The 17,473-nt window shown below is 45.1% G+C and overlaps 1 protein-coding gene and 1 long non-coding RNA gene across 7 annotated transcripts in view; one reads left to right on the forward strand and one right to left on the reverse strand.

Annotated features, from left to right (window-relative positions):
• Positions 1-17,473, forward strand: part of LOC124009297 (cyclic AMP-dependent transcription factor ATF-6 alpha-like) — a 48,053-nt gene that overhangs the window by 22,214 nt on the left and 8,366 nt on the right. For 4 of the 5 annotated variants that reach the window (XM_046320956.1, XM_046320954.1, XM_046320952.1 and 1 more), the window contains exons 14-15: positions 108-219; positions 15,750-15,834. In XM_046320956.1, the coding sequence (XP_046176912.1) occupies positions 108-219; positions 15,750-15,834 (197 nt within the window). The remainder of the gene's footprint in view (positions 1-107; positions 220-15,749; positions 15,835-17,473) is intronic. The other variant, XM_046320955.1, reaches the window with a different exon arrangement.
• LOC124009298 lies at positions 11,029-16,247 on the reverse strand. 2 transcript variants are annotated; one of them, XR_006834272.1, is made up of 3 exons: positions 16,094-16,247; positions 13,365-13,481; positions 11,029-11,084 (listed from the first exon to the last, which is right to left on the reverse strand). It is a non-coding gene; the product is annotated as an uncharacterized LOC124009298 (long non-coding RNA). The 2 variants fall into 2 exon arrangements; XR_006834273.1 differs by having other exon boundaries at positions 16,090-16,247.

The following is a 17,473-nucleotide window of genomic DNA, read 5'->3' on the forward strand; positions in this document are numbered from 1 at the left end:
TTAATATAAATCTGATATGTAATTAAAGTTATGTTTGATTTAGTTTTGATATGGCATAATTTGATGTCATATAATGTATTTCACTGTCACCTCTGTCTCTCTCTCAGTAGGCCAGGGAGTGAGGTTCAGGTGTACTACTCACGCCATCAAAGCTACAGGGACTTCTTTGATGAGTTAAATCGACGAGGCGACACTTTCTACGTGGTGTCCTTTCGCAGGGTGAGTCACCCCATGCATATTTTTATTTTCATTTTTTAAAATTGAACCTTTATTTAACTAAGCAAGTCAGTTAAGAACAAATTCTTATTTACAATGACGCCCTACACCGGCCAAACCCGGACAACGCTGGGCCAATTGTGCGCCGCCCTATGGGACTCCCAATCACGGCCGGTTGTGATACAGCCTGGATTCGAATCAGGGTCTGTAATGACGCCTCTAGCACTGAGAAACAGACCGCTGCTCCACTCGGGAGCCCCATATTCCATAGCATTTTCCATAGAAGTAGGCGACAATGCGTTCTTCGTATTGTGACTGATCTCATGGCCAAATGGAGATCCGGTTTCATGACGCAGTATTGTCATCAGCATGTCTTCAACAGATGAAACTGCTGAGTGGGAAAGAAACAGAATCATAAAGCGGTCATGAAACAATTTTGGAGGGCATATTGAGCATAACCAAGGGTACCAAGTTTCTGTCTTAATTGAAGGCGGAAAGCCCCAACTGTAATAGCAGATGGTCTTTTGAAGCTTAGGAAAATATTTCCTTTCCTTTTTTTTTCTCCTCCCAAATGTTTAAATAACGTTTAAATAACGTTTACATATTGCTTTACTCATCTCTTATGTATATACTGTATTCTATTCTACTGTATTTCAGTCAATGCCACTCCGACATTGCTCAATCTAATGTTTATATATTTCTTATTTCCATTCATTTACTTTTAAATTTGTTTATTGTTGTGAATTGTTAGATACTACTGCACGGTTGGAGCTTGGAACACAAAAGCATTTCGCTACACCCGCAATAACATCTGCTAAATATGTTTATGTGACAAATAAAATGTGATTTGATTTGAAATGCATGAATGAATGAGGCTTGAAAAATGGCTGTGGCTGATTTAAATATGTACATTGGCATTTCAATCGTCCCAAATTAGCATATGTAATGCATTTGTATGTGACTTGTAGCTTTAACAGTGTTCAGTTAATGCCTGACCAATTGGCGAGTTTCATTTGTATGTTTGATGTATAGAATTCGGAGGGAGCACATTTGGTAGGAATTATTTAGAACAATAAAGAAGATCCTTGAGGCTGTTCTTATTCATTTTATTATGTGGTGTTTTGACCGTTTAGGGTTACTGACGGTGTCCATTTCTCCTAAACTATAAGATTGGAATTTCACATTTTTATTTGGTGTAGCCTAACTACAGATAATCTTTTGATTTATTGATTAAGCACATCTTCCTTCCATCCTACACATTTTGACATCTTTTGTCTGGTCAATTCAAATGATGTATCCATTGTACTGACACATCTTTAATACATTTATATTACATTAAAGCAGAAATCAAAAGAACCTGTTTATCGGCAACCTCTGCCAGGAAAGTGTATTCGATTCCCGAAATGAACATACCTCCATTTTCATAAAAGTACCACAAACTATGAATTCTGAGACCCCCTAGATCTGTTAGTCCTTCTCCTCTGATATGTTTCCAGACATTCCTTGAGACATATCATAGAGGGAAACCTGTAAAGTCTTCTGAGGCTTCGTGAAAGTATTCTCATGATGCCAATCGGCTGAATCCCTTCTTAGTTCTGCCTCTGTTACACTGAGAAGGCTTTCATTGTCATTCTCAACCAGGAGGACTGACTGTCTTATTCCATTGCACCCCTAACACCGACCCCCCCCCCCCTTCCCCCTCCCATTAAATTAGCCATCTATTCAGAAAGTCTTAGGTCTGATTGGCAACATTATTCCAACCTGATGACTGCTCAGGAGAGTTAGCAGGGACCATTCTCTCTGATGGCCTGCCAACGTCTGTTTTGTGAGAACCTGAGAGCGAGAGAAACAGGCAGAGGAGAGAGAGAAGGAAAGTGAACTCTGATCACAATCTCTCCATTTGGACCAACAACTCCCAGGGGCCCCTCTTTAGCTCTTTTGTGTGCCCGTCAGCTCTGCTCTCTGAGGGCCCTTCATCCAAGGACCAGATATGTTTCCCGAAGGCCCTGTTTACCGAGCCCCAATGGAGACATCAACCCACCCACCCGCCTGTCTTCAGACCTGCCTACATCATTCAGACCGGATAGGAGACTCTTATACAATATTTTGGAATCATGGCGTCAATGGAAACCGTTTGCTGGCAAACCAAGTATGCTCCTTTCCAGTAGTTAAGCTGTACATTGAGTTGTTGTCAATTAGTCAAACCCTCCACACTTTGATGGTCTTAAAGGAACATATCTACATTTGAATCTGTTTTACTACAAAGAATAGAAACACTCCATTTTCACATATGTTGGGGTGGCGCTGGAGTTGATGAATACGAAGTTCAACATTTGTGAAATGTTTCTTTTTTTTATGGGAGTGTCACGTATTTACAGAAACTGGATGAATGGCATTCTGCAAACAAGAGTTGTGACATTATTGGATGTGGCTGCCGGCTTCTGTACAATCTGTACTTCTAGCCTTCAAATGGGTAATTCAGCCAGCCATGGAGTCCTACCAGTAGACAAGAATGTACAGTAGAGGAGGGAGGGAGGTAGGGAGTGACTGCACAGCTGCAGTCGGCTCTCCTCAGCCCTCTCTCTGGCCTGATGGAATGAACAGAGCAGCTTCTGATTTCATTGGCTTGTCCCAAAGCGCACGCCACAACACAAGTGATGGAAAGAGCAGAACACTAACTTGATGCACATGGGTAGACCCGGGCTGCTGTGTGAAGGAAAAGCAGAACCCAAAGGTTTTTGTAGGGGAATGTGATTATCAGGAATATATACATACCTACACTGCCTGAATCACTTTTGTTGAGGATAATTGGCTCACTGGGGTACAATACTAAAGTGAAAAGATGTTTTTGAACAAAATGGTAGCATTCTTTTCCTTCTGTTTTTTTTTCTTCTTCAAAACCCATGGAAACGTGTGGTATTTTAGAGTTCAGACCTACCCGCTATTACAACCTCTGCCAAAGAGCCGAATGGGGGGCAGGCCTACTGTATTCCCATGAAGACAGCTAGCATTTGTCCTTTTGAAGACTGCTAGCATGAGCCCTTGAAGCACCAACGCAGCCATAATCAATCCTCTTCCATTCTCCCGAAGGTGGCTGTTGATAGGCTCTATTTGTACTTATTAAGGATCTCCATTAGCCTACTCTTCCTGGGGTCCAGCAACATTAAGGCAGTTACAGTTATTATTATTACAGTTGAAGTCTGAAGTTATCATACTCCTTAGCCAAATACATTTCAACTCCAGTTTTTCACAGTTCCTGACATTAAATCCTAGTAAAAATTCCCTGTCTTAGGTCAGTTAGGATCACCACTTTATTTTAAGAATGTGAAATGTCAGAATAATAGTAGAGATAATTATTTATTTAATCTTTTATTTCTTTTGTGACATTCCCAGTGGGTCAGAAGTTTACATACACTCGGATGGTATCGCGCCGTCCCAACCTTCGCTCTCTCTCCCCCGCTACTCTCTCCTCTTCCATCCTATCATCTCTTCCCTCTGCTCAAACCTTCTCCAACCTATCTCCTGATTCTGCCTCCTCAACCCTCCTCTCCTCCCTTTCTGCATCCTTTGACTCTCTATGTCCCCTATCTTCCAGGCCGGCTCGGTCCTCCCCTCCCGCTCCGTGGCTTGACGACTCAATGCGAGCTCACAGAACAGGGCTCCGGAAGGCCGAGCGGAAATGGAGGAAAACTCGCCTCCCTGCGGACCTGGCATCCTTTCACTCCCTCCTCTCTACATTTTCCTCCTCTGTCTCTGCTGCTAAAGCCACTTTCTACCACTCTAAATTCCAAGCATCTGCCTCTAACCCTAGGAAGCTCTTTGCCACATTCTCCTCCCTCCTGAATCCTCCTCCCCCTCCCCCCTCCTCCCTCTCTGCAGATGACTTCGTCAACCATTTTGAAAAGAAGATCGACGACATCCGATCCTCGTTTGCTAAGTCAAACAACACCGCTGGTTCTGCTCACACTGCCCTACCCTGTGCTCTGACCTCTTTCTCCCCTCTCTCTCCATATGAAATCTCGCGTCTTGTGACGTTGCCGGCCGCCCAACAACCTGCCCGCTCGACCCTATCCCCTCCCTCTCTTCTCCAGACCATTTCCGGAGACCTTCTCCCTTACCTCACCTCGCTCATCAACTTATCCCTGACCGCTGGCTATGTCCCTTCCGTCTTCAAGAGAGCGAGAGTTGCACCCCTTCTGAAAAAACCTACACTCGATCCCTCCGATGTCAACAACTACAGACCAGTATCCCTTCTTTCTTTTCTCTCCAAAACTCTTGAACGTGCCGTCCTTGGTCAGCTCTCCCGCTCCCAGAGCGCTAAGAACCTTGGCGTGATCCTGGACAACAAACTGTCGTTCTCAACTAACATCAAGGCGGTGGCCCGTTCCTGTAGGTTCATGCTCTCTCTCACACAGAATGACCTTCTTGATCCAAATCAGTCAGGTTTCAAGACTAGTCATTCAACTGAGACTGCTCTTCTCTGTATCACGGACGGCACCTCAGTACCTCCAGGCTCTGCAGGCCCTACACCCAAATAAGGGCACTGCGTTCATCCACCTCTGGCCTGCTCGCCTCCCTACCACTGAGGAAGTACAGTTCCCGCTCAGCTCAGTCAAAACTGTTCGCTGCTCTGGCTCCCCAATGGTGGAACAAACTCCCTCATGACGCCAGGACAGCGGAGTCAATCACCACCTTCCGGAGACACCTGAAACCCCACCTCTTTAAGGAATACCTAGGATAGGATAAAGTAATCCTTCTCACCCCCCCCTTAAAATATTTAGATGCACTATTGTAAAGTGGTTGTTCCACTGGATGTCATAAGGTGAATGCACCAATTTGTAAGTCGCTCTGGATAAGAGCGTCTGCTAAATGACTTAAATGTAAATGTAAATGTAATATTTGGTAGCATTGCCTTTAAATTGTTTCACTTGTGTCAAACGTTTCGGGTAGCCTTCCACAAGCTTCCCACAATAAGTTGGGTGAATTTTGACCCATTCCTCCTGACAGAGCTGGTGTAACTGAGTCAGGTTTGTAGGCCTCCTTGCTCACACACACTTTTTCAGTTCTGCCCACCAATTTTCTATAGAATTGAGGTCAGGGCTTTGTGATGGCCACTCCAATACCTTGACTTTGTTGTCCTTAAACCATTTTGCCACAACTTTAGAAGTATGCTTGGTGTCATTGTCCATCTGGAAGACCCATTTGCGACCAAGCTTTAACTTCCTGACTGATGTCTTGAGATGTTTCTTCAATATATCCACATAATTGTCCTTCCTCATGTTGCCATCTATTTTGTGAATTGCACCAGTCCCTCCTGCAGCAAAGCACCCCACAACATGATGCTACCTCCCCCCTGTGCTTCACCGTTGGGATGGTGTTCTTCGGCTTGCAAGCCTTCCCCTCTTTTCTCCAAAAATAACAATGGTCATTATGGCCAAACAGTTCTTTTTTTGTTTCATCAGACCAGAGGACATTTCTCTGAAAAGTAAGATTTTCCTTTTTGTAAGGCTTTTTTAAGGTGTTTTTGGAGCAGTGGCTACTTCCTCGCTGAGCGGCCTTTCAGGTTATGTTGATATAGGACTCGTTTTACTGTGGATATTGATACTTTTGTATCTGTTTCCTCCAGCATCTTCACAAGATTCTTGGCTGTTGTTCTGGGATTGATTTGCACTTTTCGCACCAAAGTACGTTCATCTCTAGGAAACCAAACGCGTCTCCTTCCTGAGCGGTATAACGGCTGTGTGGTCCCGTGGTGTTTATACTTGTGTACTATTGTTTGTACAGGTGAACGTTGTACCTTCAAGTGTCTGGAAATTGCTCCCAAGGATGAGCCAGACTTGTGGATGTCATGCTGGTGAAAGAGGACCCAAAAGCGACTTGGCGAAAACAGAGTCTTTAATCCAGTAAAGTAAATACAATCAAAAAACACAACTTTCACTCGAAATGACGAGGACAAACTGGAGACTCGATCTTGAACAGCAGGTGAACAGCAGGTTGCCTCGGGAAGGCACTTGAACCAAACAGACTCAGACACCTGCTCACCACGCAGCATCTGAGGAAAACACGACACGACAGGGCGATACACAAACACAGCACGGTGAATTCTAGACAAGGAACCGACAGGGCAGAAACGAATAACAAGGAGAGAAATAGGGACTCTAATCAGGGAAAAGGATCGGGAACAGGTGTGGGAAGACTAAATGATTGATTAGGGGAATAGGAACAGCTGGGAGCAGGAACGGAACGATAGAGAGAAGAGAGAGCGGGAGAGTGAGAGAGGGAGGGGGAGAGAGAGGGATAGAAAGAGGGAAAGAACCTAATAAGACCAGCAGAGGGAAACGAATAGAAGGAGAAGAACAGGGACAAGGCATGATAATCAATGACAAAACATGACAGTACCCCCCACTCACCGAGCGCCTCCTGGCGCACTCGAGGAGGAATCCTGGCGGCAACGGAGGAAATCATCAATGAGTGAACGGTCCAGCACGTCCCGAGACGGAACCCAACTCCTCTCCTCAGGACCGTAACCCTCCCAATCCACTAAGTATTGGTGACCCCGTCCCCGAGGACGCATGTCCATGATCTTATGTACCTTGTAAATAGGTGCGCTCTCGACAAGGACGGGAGGGGGGAGGGAAGACGAACGGGAGTGCGAAGAAAGGGCTTGACACAGGAGACATGGAAGACAGGATGGACGCGACGAAGATGTCGCGGAAGAAGCAGTCGCACAGCGACAGGATTGACGACCTGGGAGACACGGAACGGACCAATGAACCGCGGAGTCAACTTACGAGAAGCTGTCGTAAGAGGAAGGTTGCGAGTGGAAAGCCACACTCTCTGGCCGCAACAATACCTTGGACTCTTAATCCTGCGTTTATTGGCGGCTCTCACAGTCTGTGCCCTGTAACGGCAAAGTGCAGACCTCACCCTCCTCCAGGTGCGCTCACAACGTTGGACAAACGCTTGAGCGGAGGGAACGCTGGACTCGGCAAGCTGGGATGAGAACAGAGGAGGCTGGTAACCCAGACTACTCTGAAACGGAGATAACCCGGTAGCAGACGAAGGAAGCGAATTGTGAGCGTATTCTGCCCAGGGGAGCTGTTCTGCCCAAGACGCAGGGTTTCTGAAAGAAAGGCTGCGTAGTATGCGACCAATCGTCTGATTGGCCCTCTCTGCTTGACCGTTAGACTGGGGATGAAACCCGGAAGAGAGACTGACGGACGCACCAATCAAACGACAGAACTCCCTCCAAAACTGTGACGTGAATTGCGGGCCTCTGTCTGAAACGGCGTCTAACGGGAGGCCATGAATTCTGAATACATTCTCGATAATGATTTGTGCCGTCTCCTTAGCGGAAGGAAGTTTAGCGAGGGGAAGGAAATGTGCCGCCTTAGAGAACCTATCGACAACCGTAAGAATCACAGTCTTCCCCGCAGACAAAGGCAGACCGGTAATGAAGTCTAGGGCGATGTGAGACCATGGTCGAGAAGGAATGGGGAGCGGTCTGAGACGACCGGCAGGAGGAGAGTTACCCGACTTAGTCTGCGCGCAGTCCGAACAAGCAGCCACGAAACGGCGCGTGTCACGCTCCTGAGTCGGCCACCAAAAGCGCTGGCGAATAGACGCAAGAGTGCCTCGAACACCGGGATGACCAGCTAACTTGGCAGAGTGAGCCCACTGAAGAACAGCCAGACGAGTGGAAACAGGAACGAAAAGGAGGTTACTAGGACAAGCGCGCGGCGACGCAGTGTGCGTGAGTGCTTGCTTAACCTGTCTTTCAATTCCCCAGACTGTTAACCCGACAACACGCCCATAAGGAAGAATCCCCTCGGGATCAGTAGAAGCCACAGAAGAACTAAACAGACGGGATAAGGCATCAGGCTTGGTGTTCTTGCTACCCGGACGGTAAGAAATCACAAACTCGAAACGAGCGAAAAACAACGCCCAACGAGCTTGACGGGCATTAAGTCGTTTGGCAGAACGGATGTACTCAAGGTTCTTATGGTCTGTCCAAACGACAAAAGGAACGGTCGCCCCTCCAACCACTGTCGCCATTCGCCTAGGGCTAAGCGGATGGCGAGCAGTTCACGGTTACCCACATCATAGTTGCGCTCAGATGGCGACAGGCGATGAGAAAAATAAGCGCAAGGATGAACCTTATCGTCAGACTGGAAGCGCTGGGATAGAATGGCTCCCACGCCTACCTCTGAAGCGTCAACCTCGACAATGAATTGTCTAGTGACGTCAGGAGTAACGAGGATAGGAGCGGACGTAAAACGTTCTTTTAGAAGATCAAAAGCTCCTGGGCGGAACCGGACCACTTAAAACACGTCTTGACAGAAGTAAGAGCTGTGAGAGGGGCAGCAACTTGACCGAAATTACGAATGAAACGCCGATAGAAATTAGCGAAACCTAAAAAGCGCTGCAACTCGACACGTGACCTTGGAACGGGCCAATCACTGACAGCTTGGACCTTAGCGGAATCCATCTGAATGCCTTCAGCGGAAATAACGGAACCGAGAAAAGTAACGGAGGAGACATGAAAAGAGCACTTCTCAGCCTTTACGTAGAGACAATTCTCTAAAAGGCGCTGTAGAACACGTCGAACGTGCTGAACATGAATCTCGAGTGACGGAGAAAAATCAGGATATCGTCAAGATAGACAAAAACAAAGATGTTCAGCATGTCTCTCAGAACATCATTAACTAATGCCTGAAAAACAGCTGGCGCATTGGCGAGACCAAACGGCAGAACCCGGTACTCAAAATGCCCTAACGGAGTGTTAAACGCCGTTTTCCACTCGTCCCCCTCTCTGATGCGCACGAGATGGTAAGCGTTACGAAGGTCCAACTTAGTAAAGCACCTGGCTCCCTGCAGAATCTCGAAGGCTGATGACATAAGGGGAAGCGGATAACGATTCTTAACCGTTATGTCATTCAGCCCTCGATAATCCACGCAGGGGCGCAGAGTACCGTCCTTCTTCTTAACAAAAAGAACCCCGCCCCGGCCGGAGAGGAAGAAGGCACTATGGTACCGGCGTCAAGAGACACAGACAAATAATCCTCGAGAGCCTTACGTTCGGGAGCCGACAGAGAGTATAGTCTACCCCGAGGAGGAGTGGTCCCCGGAAGGAGATCAATACTACAATCATACGACCGGTGAGGAGGAAGGGAGTTGGCTCGGGACCGACTGAAGACCGTGCGCAGATCATGATATTCCTCCGGCACTCCTGTCAAATCGCCAGGTTCCTCCTGAGAAGTAGGGACAGAAGAAACGGGAGGGATGGCAGACATTAAACACTTCACATGACAAGAAACGTTCCAGGATAGGATAGAATTACTAGACCAATTAATAGAAGGATTATGACATACTAGCCAGGGATGACCCAAAACAACAGGTGTAAACGGTGAACGAAAAATCAAAAAAGAAATAGTCTCACTGTGGTTACCAGATACTGTGAGGGTTAAAGGTAGTGTCTCAAATCTGATACTGGGAAGATGACTACCATCTAAGGCGAACATGGGCGTAGGCTTCTCTAACTCTCTGAAAGGAATGTCATGTTTCCGAACCCATGCTTCGTCCATGAAACAACCCTCAGCCCCAGAGTCTATCAAGGCACTACATGTAGCACCCGAACCGGTCCAGCGTAGATGGACCGACAAAGTAGTACAGGATTTTGATGGAGAGACTTGAGTAGTTGCGCTCACCTGTAGCCCTCCGCTTACAGATGAGCTCTGGCTTTTACTGGACATGAATTAACAAAATGTCCAGCAACTCCGCAATAGAGGCACAGGCGGTTGGTGATCCTCCGTTCCCTCTCCTTAGTCGAGATGCGAATCCCTCCCAGCTGCATGGGCTCAGTCTCTGAGCCAGAGGAGGGAGATGGTTGCGATGCGGAGCAGGGAAACACCGTTGATGCGAGCTCTCTTCCACGAGCCCGGTGACGAAGATCTACCCGTCGTTCTATGCGGATGGCGAGAGCAATCAAAGAGTCCACATCTGAAGGAACCTCCCGGGAGAGAATCTCATCCTTAACCACTGCGTGGAGTCCCTCCAGAAAACGAGCGAGCAGCGCCGGCTCGTTCCACTCACTAGAGGCAGCAAGAGTGCGAAACTCAATAGAATAATCCGTTATGGACCGTTCACCTTGGCATAGGGAAGCCAGGACCCAAGAAGCCTCCCTACCAAAAACTGAACGGTCAAAAACCCAAATCATCTCCTCTTTAAAGTTCTGGTACTTGTTAGAGCAATCAGCCCTTGCCTCCCAGATAGCTGTGCCCCATTCTCGAGCCCGGCCAGTAAGGAGTGAAATGACGTAAGCAACCCGAGCTCTCTCTCTAGAGTATGTGTTGGGTTGGAGAGAGAACACAATCTCACACTGCGTGAGAAAGGAGCGGCACTCAGTGGGCTGCCCGGAGTAGCAAGGTGGGTTATTAACCCTAGGTTCTGGAGGCTCGGCAGGCCAGGAAGTAACAGGTGGCACGAGACGAAGACTCTGGAACTGTCCAGAGAGGTCGGAAACCTGAGCGGCCAGGTTCTCCACGGCATGGCGAGCAGCAGACAATTCCTGCTCGTGTCTGCCGAGCATGGCTCCTTGGATCTCGACGGCAGTGTAACGAGCGTCTGAAGTCGCTGGGTCCATTCCTTGGTCGGTTCCTTCTGTCATGCTGGTGAAAGAGGACCCAAAAGCGACTTGGCGAAAACAGAGTCTTTAATCCAGTAAAGTAAATACAATCAAAAAACACAACTTTCACTCGAAATGACGAGGACAAACTGGAGACTCGATCTTGAACAGCAGGTGAACAGCAGGTTGCCTCGGGAAGGCACTTGAACCAAACAGACTCAGACACCTGCTCACCACGCAGCATCTGAGGAAAACACGACACGACAGGGCGATACACAAACACAGCACGGTGAATTCTAGACAAGGAACCGACAGGGCAGAAACGAATAACAAGGAGAGAAATAGGGACTCTAATCAGGGAAAAGGATCGGGAACAGGTGTGGGAAGACTAAATGATTGATTAGGGGAATAGGAACAGCTGGGAGCAGGAACGGAACGATAGAGAGAAGAGAGAGCGGGAGAGTGAGAGAGGGAGGGGGAGAGAGAGGGATAGAAAGAGGGAAAGAACCTAATAAGACCAGCAGAGGGAAACGAATAGAAGGAGAAGAACAGGGACAAGGCATGATAATCAATGACAAAACATGACAGTGGAGGTCTACAATTTTTTTCTGAGGTCTTGGCTGATTTCTTTTTATTTTCCGATGATGTCAAGCAAAGAGGCACTGAGTTTGAAGTTAGGCCTTGAAACACATCCACAGGTACACCTCCAATTGACTCAAATGATGTAATTTAGCCTATCAGAAGCTTCTAAAGCCATGACATCATTTAGGGAAGTTTCCAATCTGTTTAAAGGCACAGTCAACTTTGTGTATGTAAACTTCTGGAATTGGAATTTTGGAATTGTGATACAGTGAATTATAAGTGAAATAATCTGTCTGTAAACAATTGTTGGAAAAATTACTTGTGTCATGCACAAAGTAGATATTCTAACTGATTTGCCAAAACTATAGTTTGATACAAGACATTTGTGGATGGTGGGAAAACGAGTTTTATTGACTGCAACTTAAGTGTATGTAAACTTCCGACTTCAACTCTATATACAATCAAAATGACATTACATTTCCTGACACTTTTCACAACACATTAAGTGTGTTCCCCCAAGCCACTACTCTACTACCACATATCTACAACACAAAATCCATGTGTATGTGTGTGTGTGTTATCACGTATGTCTGTGCCTGTGTGTGCTGTGAATACCCAATGGGGAACAGTGCCTGGTGTGTGTTTTTCACTAAGCTCCTTACTTCTGTCAGCTTCTTAGAACTGGTGTTGTTTCAAGGGCTGGATCAGAACCAGAGTCTCAGTCTATTTCAAGTGCAGTTGACCCTGGCTTCCATGTCTTCTCAATATTAATCTCCACCTACTTACACTGTTATTTAGACACTGTATTGTGCTGATCCAAGCCATTCTGTACTGGCACTGATATTTTACTCAGAAGCAGACCAATCGTGTAGCTAGCTACTTTTAACAGATGCTAACATTTATGTTAGCCATCTATGTCCATCTGAGGTAAAGTCATATGTTCTCCCCAGAGTGGCAGCTGGCTTCAAAACAAAATATTTACCTCTGTGCCGTCACTCTAGTCTACTGTAAACATCAGATTTTTTGTTGTTGTTGGTTGTTGAGTCTTTTGATATGTTAACTAGTCCTTGGGAGCCCTCACGTCAATGATTCTAATTGAGCTTTTCAGTCTATAGACCTACTTTACTGTATATCTGTTCTACATCAGTGAGTTTCGGGCTGAAGTTCCTAGTTTTTCCATGACTTTGTCTCGCAGGAACAGCTCCGTTTTTAACTCTTTAAAATCTTTTCAAATACTTTAGCTGGGCTTGATTGAGTTTGCCTGCCGCAATAGAACCAATGGAATAGTCGCAAAACTGCAGAACCGACCCACCTGGCACTGCAGGAAGGCTAAATCAAACACAGAAGGACAGTGGTCTCTCAACCATGCATGGGTCTCCTCTCCCAGACCACAGATGTTTAACAGGACTTTGAATTACTGTGTTTATGCCTCTAATAAAGGCTAGGATTCCATGGAGGGAACCTAGATGACTGACTAGCTGATCAGACAGCATGTAGATGCATTTGATCTCTGCCAACTTAATACAAATGGAGGAAAAGTAGCCTTGGTTTGTGTCAAGAAATGACTGTCTCTGATATGGTCTGGGTTTTAATGGCCATGTGCTTGATTTGTGACTATTTCTTTGAACAATGGATGGCTTGTCTAGCTAATGTGCCTATCATTGATTATTTTCATAGAGCCCCAGCTGTCTACTTTTAAAATACATTTTACAACCACATCATTCTCCTGTTCTTTTTATGTGTATGTCACAACCTGCTTTCCAGGTGTCAACGCTGTTGTTAACTACTGTTTTTGGCCTGTCTCCTCAAACAATGACTGTCTTTACACCCCAAACTGTGAAAACATTGTACAGTCAAAGGTATGGTCAGAGGTCAATGTATGTTGAGATTTAATGGCCTTACGTTCTCTTTAGGACGTTTTTTTTGTGTGTGAATTCCGTACCTCTTGTGCCTTGTGGGGTTCATGGTGCGTGTACTTCAGAGTTATGGCCGCAGTGGCCACGGAAGGGTCTGGATGTCACTGGTCTGTCATCACGTGTATTTTTTTCTTGTTGTCAGCCTATAGGTGGACAGACAGTGGCTTGAGGCATTGTTTGGGTTGTAGTCACTCCCCTTGACCATGGCACCCATGACTGTAAAGTATGTACATTTATTGATATCAGGTCGGCCTTGGGAAATAGTTATTCTGACGTCAGTGGGACTACATACAGTACCTGTCATTCAAGGGTTTTTCTTTATTTTTACTAATTTCTACATGGTATAATAATAGTAAAGACATCAAAACTATGAAATAACACAAATGGAATCATGTAGTAGCCAAACAAGTGTTAAACACATCAAAATATATTTTATATTTGAGATTCTTCAAAGTAGCCAGCCTTTTTCTTGATAGATTTCCACACTCTTGGCATTCTCTCAACCAGCTTCATGAGGTAGTCACCTGGAATGCATTTCAATTAACAGGTGTGCCTTATTAAAAGTACATTTTCCTTCTTAATGTATTTGAGCCAATCGGTTGTGTTGAGACAAGGTAGGGGTGGTATACAGAAGCTAGCCATATTTGGTTAAAGACCAAGTCCATATTTTGGAAAGAACAGCTCAAATTTGCATAGAGAAACGACAGTCCATCATTACTTTAAGAAATGAAGGTCAGTCAATCCGGAAAGGTTGAAGTGCAGTCGTAAAAACCATCAAGCGCTATGATGAAACTGGTTCTCATGAGGACCGCCACAGGAAGGAAGACCCAGAGTTACCTCTGCTGCAGAGGATAAGTTCATTAGAGCTACCAATCTCAGAAATTGCAGCCCAAATAAATGCTTCACAGAGTTTAAGTAACAGACACATCTCAACATCAAGTGTTCAGAGGAGACTGTGTGAATCAGGCCTTCATGGTTGAATTGCTGCAAAGAAACCATTACTAAAGAACGCCAATAAAAAGAAGAGACTTGCTTGGTCAATGGTCATTAGACCAGTGTAAGTCTGTCTTTTTGGTCTGATGAGTCCAAATGTGAGAGTTTTGGTTCCAACCGCCATGTCTTTGTGAGATGCGGAGTAGGTGAACAGATGATCTCTGCATATGTGGTTCATGGAGGAGCATGGAGGAGGTGGTGTGATGGTGTGGGGGTGCTTTGCTCGTGACACTGTCTGTAATTTATTTAGAATTCAAGGCACACTTAACCAGCATGGCTACCACAGCATTTTGCAGCGATACGCCATCCCATCTGGTTTGCCCTTAGTGGGACTGTCATTTGTTTTTCAACAGGACAATGACCCAACACACCTCCAGGCTGTGTAAGGGCTATTTGACAAAGAAAGAGAGTGATGGAGTGCTGCATCAGATGACCTGGCCTCCACAATCACCCAACCTCAACCCAATTGCGATGGTTTGGGATCAATTGGACCTCAGAGTGAAGGAAAAGCAGCCAAAAAGTGCTCAGCATATGTGGGATCTCCTTCAAGACTGCATTCCTCATGAAGCTGGTTGAGAGAATGCCAAGAGTGTGCAGAGCTGTCATCAAGGCAAAGGGTGGCTACTTTGAAGAATCTTAAATCTACATTATATTTTGATTTGTTTAACACTTTTTTGGTTACTACCAGTGGTGGAAAAAGTACCCAATTTTCATACTTGAGTAAAAGTATAGATACCTTTTAATAGAAAGTTACTCAAGTAAAAGCGAAAGTCATCCAGTAAATACTACTTGAGTAAAAGTCTAAAAGTATTTGGTTTTAAATATACTTAAGAATCAAATGTAAATTGAATAGCTAAAATATACTAAAGAATCAAAAGTAAAAGTATAAATCATTTCAAATTCCTTATATTAACCAAAGCAGACAGCACAATTTTCTTGTTTTTAAGTATATATTGCCAGGGGCACACTCCAACACTCAGACATTATTTACAAAAGATGCAATTGTGTTTAGTGAGTCCGCAAGGTCAGCGGTAGTAGGGACGACCATGTCTTGTGTTGATAAGTGTGTGAATTTGACACTTTACGCCACTGGTTACTACATGATTCCATGTGTTATTTCATAGTTTTGACGTCTTCTATTATTCTACAATGTAGAAAATAGTGAACAAATAAAGAAAAACGCTTGAATGAGTAGGTGTGTCCAAACTTTTGACTGGTACTGTAGTTAAATAAAGGTTAAATCAAATTGAGTACACATGCATAGACCTACTGGGATTTGTGAGAGAAAATCCGCCCTGAACAGCACAACATCTCTACTGTCAAATGTATCTCCTTATTGTCTAAAGACTAGGTCAACTCATGAGTAATGACTCACTGCATCCACTCTCTAATCCCCCATTCTCTCTCTGTTTCTCTAGGATCACCTTCTGCTCCCTGCAACTAACCACAGCAAGGGGAGCAGGCCAAAGATGTCCTTGGTGTTACCAGCTATTAATGTGAATGGTAAGGACCAGTAGACAATGTGAGCTGAGCATCTGCATGCCAAATATAAACTTTGGACTCTGAACTCTAAGGAAGTTTATTGTACGTTTTAGAGCAGAGCTTTTACGTAATCAGAAGCCACGGCCAATTTACACCTCCACCTACCCACAGTGTATAAACAGAAAACCTACACTCACTATACGTATAGTCATTAGTTTAGTGAAAGCTTAAACCAGCTTCAACAACTGATTGTTAGTGTGGTGGATGAATACTCACTCACTTTTTCTTGTAGTCTTGAAAGCTTTCCTCTGTATTTTCTTCCTATTGATTTAGTAACAGAAATAGCTTTCATGTGTAAGCTAAGCTCTTTGTATTTCTGGCATGTGCAATGAATTAGGCTATTTGCCTGAGGGGAATTGTATTGGTCTGTTGGTGTCCCTTCTACCCTGAAGAAAAGGAAAGGAAGTGGGATACAGATGATAGGGGGACGCTGTTGTATTTTCCATGCCCTTTTAAGGAAAGAATATATACTTCCTGGAGTTCAGAGACAGTACTGTACAGGACATTTTTCTTTTCTAATCTTAAGTGATTTACTGTCTCTCCAGTGACCGTTTCAGAGAAGTGCTTGAAAATATGAGTAAGATTTGACTAGGTCATGGGGCTCCCTGTTGAACTAACTCACCCTCCTTTGTTTGGGTTCTGTCCCCTCAGGCATCAGAATGTGTTTTTTTTTGTGTGTGTGCAGTTATGATTCATTATTGATACATTTTATAGGTCTGTAATCTTAAGCTACTGAGTATTGCCATAATATGTACTATGATTAGCATTCAAACGTTTTGTTAAGATGTATAAAATGAAAAGTTTGGAAAAGGTTTCCCCATGTAGAAACTCATAGAAACATGCTCATAGAAGCTCTATGCTCAGCAGTAAGTGCTGTGAGACCACTGTGCTTTGGATCTATTATCATGGTGTATCCATTCCGCAACCACACTGTCTCTCAGAGCTCAGCCCTTACAGACAGGGGCCTCCTTGGAGTCCTCCGTGGAACGGCTGCCCTCAATCCAGGAGCCCCACCGTCATGGCTATCAGCCAGGCCCTTGTGAACATACGTTAGTGCCTCTCGGGAGGCCCCTCAAGGAATCGAGCACTGCAGAGGCCTCTCTTACCCTCTTTACACTCTTAATGGTCTGAAACTTTCCATGACCTGTTTTCCGAGTCGTATGGATCAACTTTGTTATGCAGCTGTGCATCGTCTTACAAAACAGAACAGTGCGCGGACGGCTTGTTGCTTGCTTATATTTTTCCTATTTCACACATGTACAAGTGTGTATTAATACGCATGTGTATGTTGGAAATGTGTTTTTTTCTTTTTGCATATCCCAACTGAGACAACCTCGGAGAGGTCACGGCCAGTGTCAGCCATTATCAACGGCCACCCTGGAGCAATTAGGGTTAAGTGCCTTGATCAAGGGCACATCAACAGATTTTTCACCTTGTCGGCTCGGTGATTCAAACAAGCAACCTTTCGGTTACTGGCCCAACGCTCTAACCGCTAAGATGCCTGCCACCCTGTTGTGTACCTTCAGCACCCTCTATCCATACTCTCTCATATATATACACTGCTTAAAAAAATTAAGGGAACACTTAAACAACACAATGT

The sequence above is a fragment of the Oncorhynchus gorbuscha genome, linkage group LG22 (genome assembly GCF_021184085.1).
Source record: "Oncorhynchus gorbuscha isolate QuinsamMale2020 ecotype Even-year linkage group LG22, OgorEven_v1.0, whole genome shotgun sequence".
In the NCBI taxonomy this organism is placed as follows: Eukaryota; Metazoa; Chordata; class Actinopteri; order Salmoniformes; family Salmonidae; genus Oncorhynchus; species Oncorhynchus gorbuscha.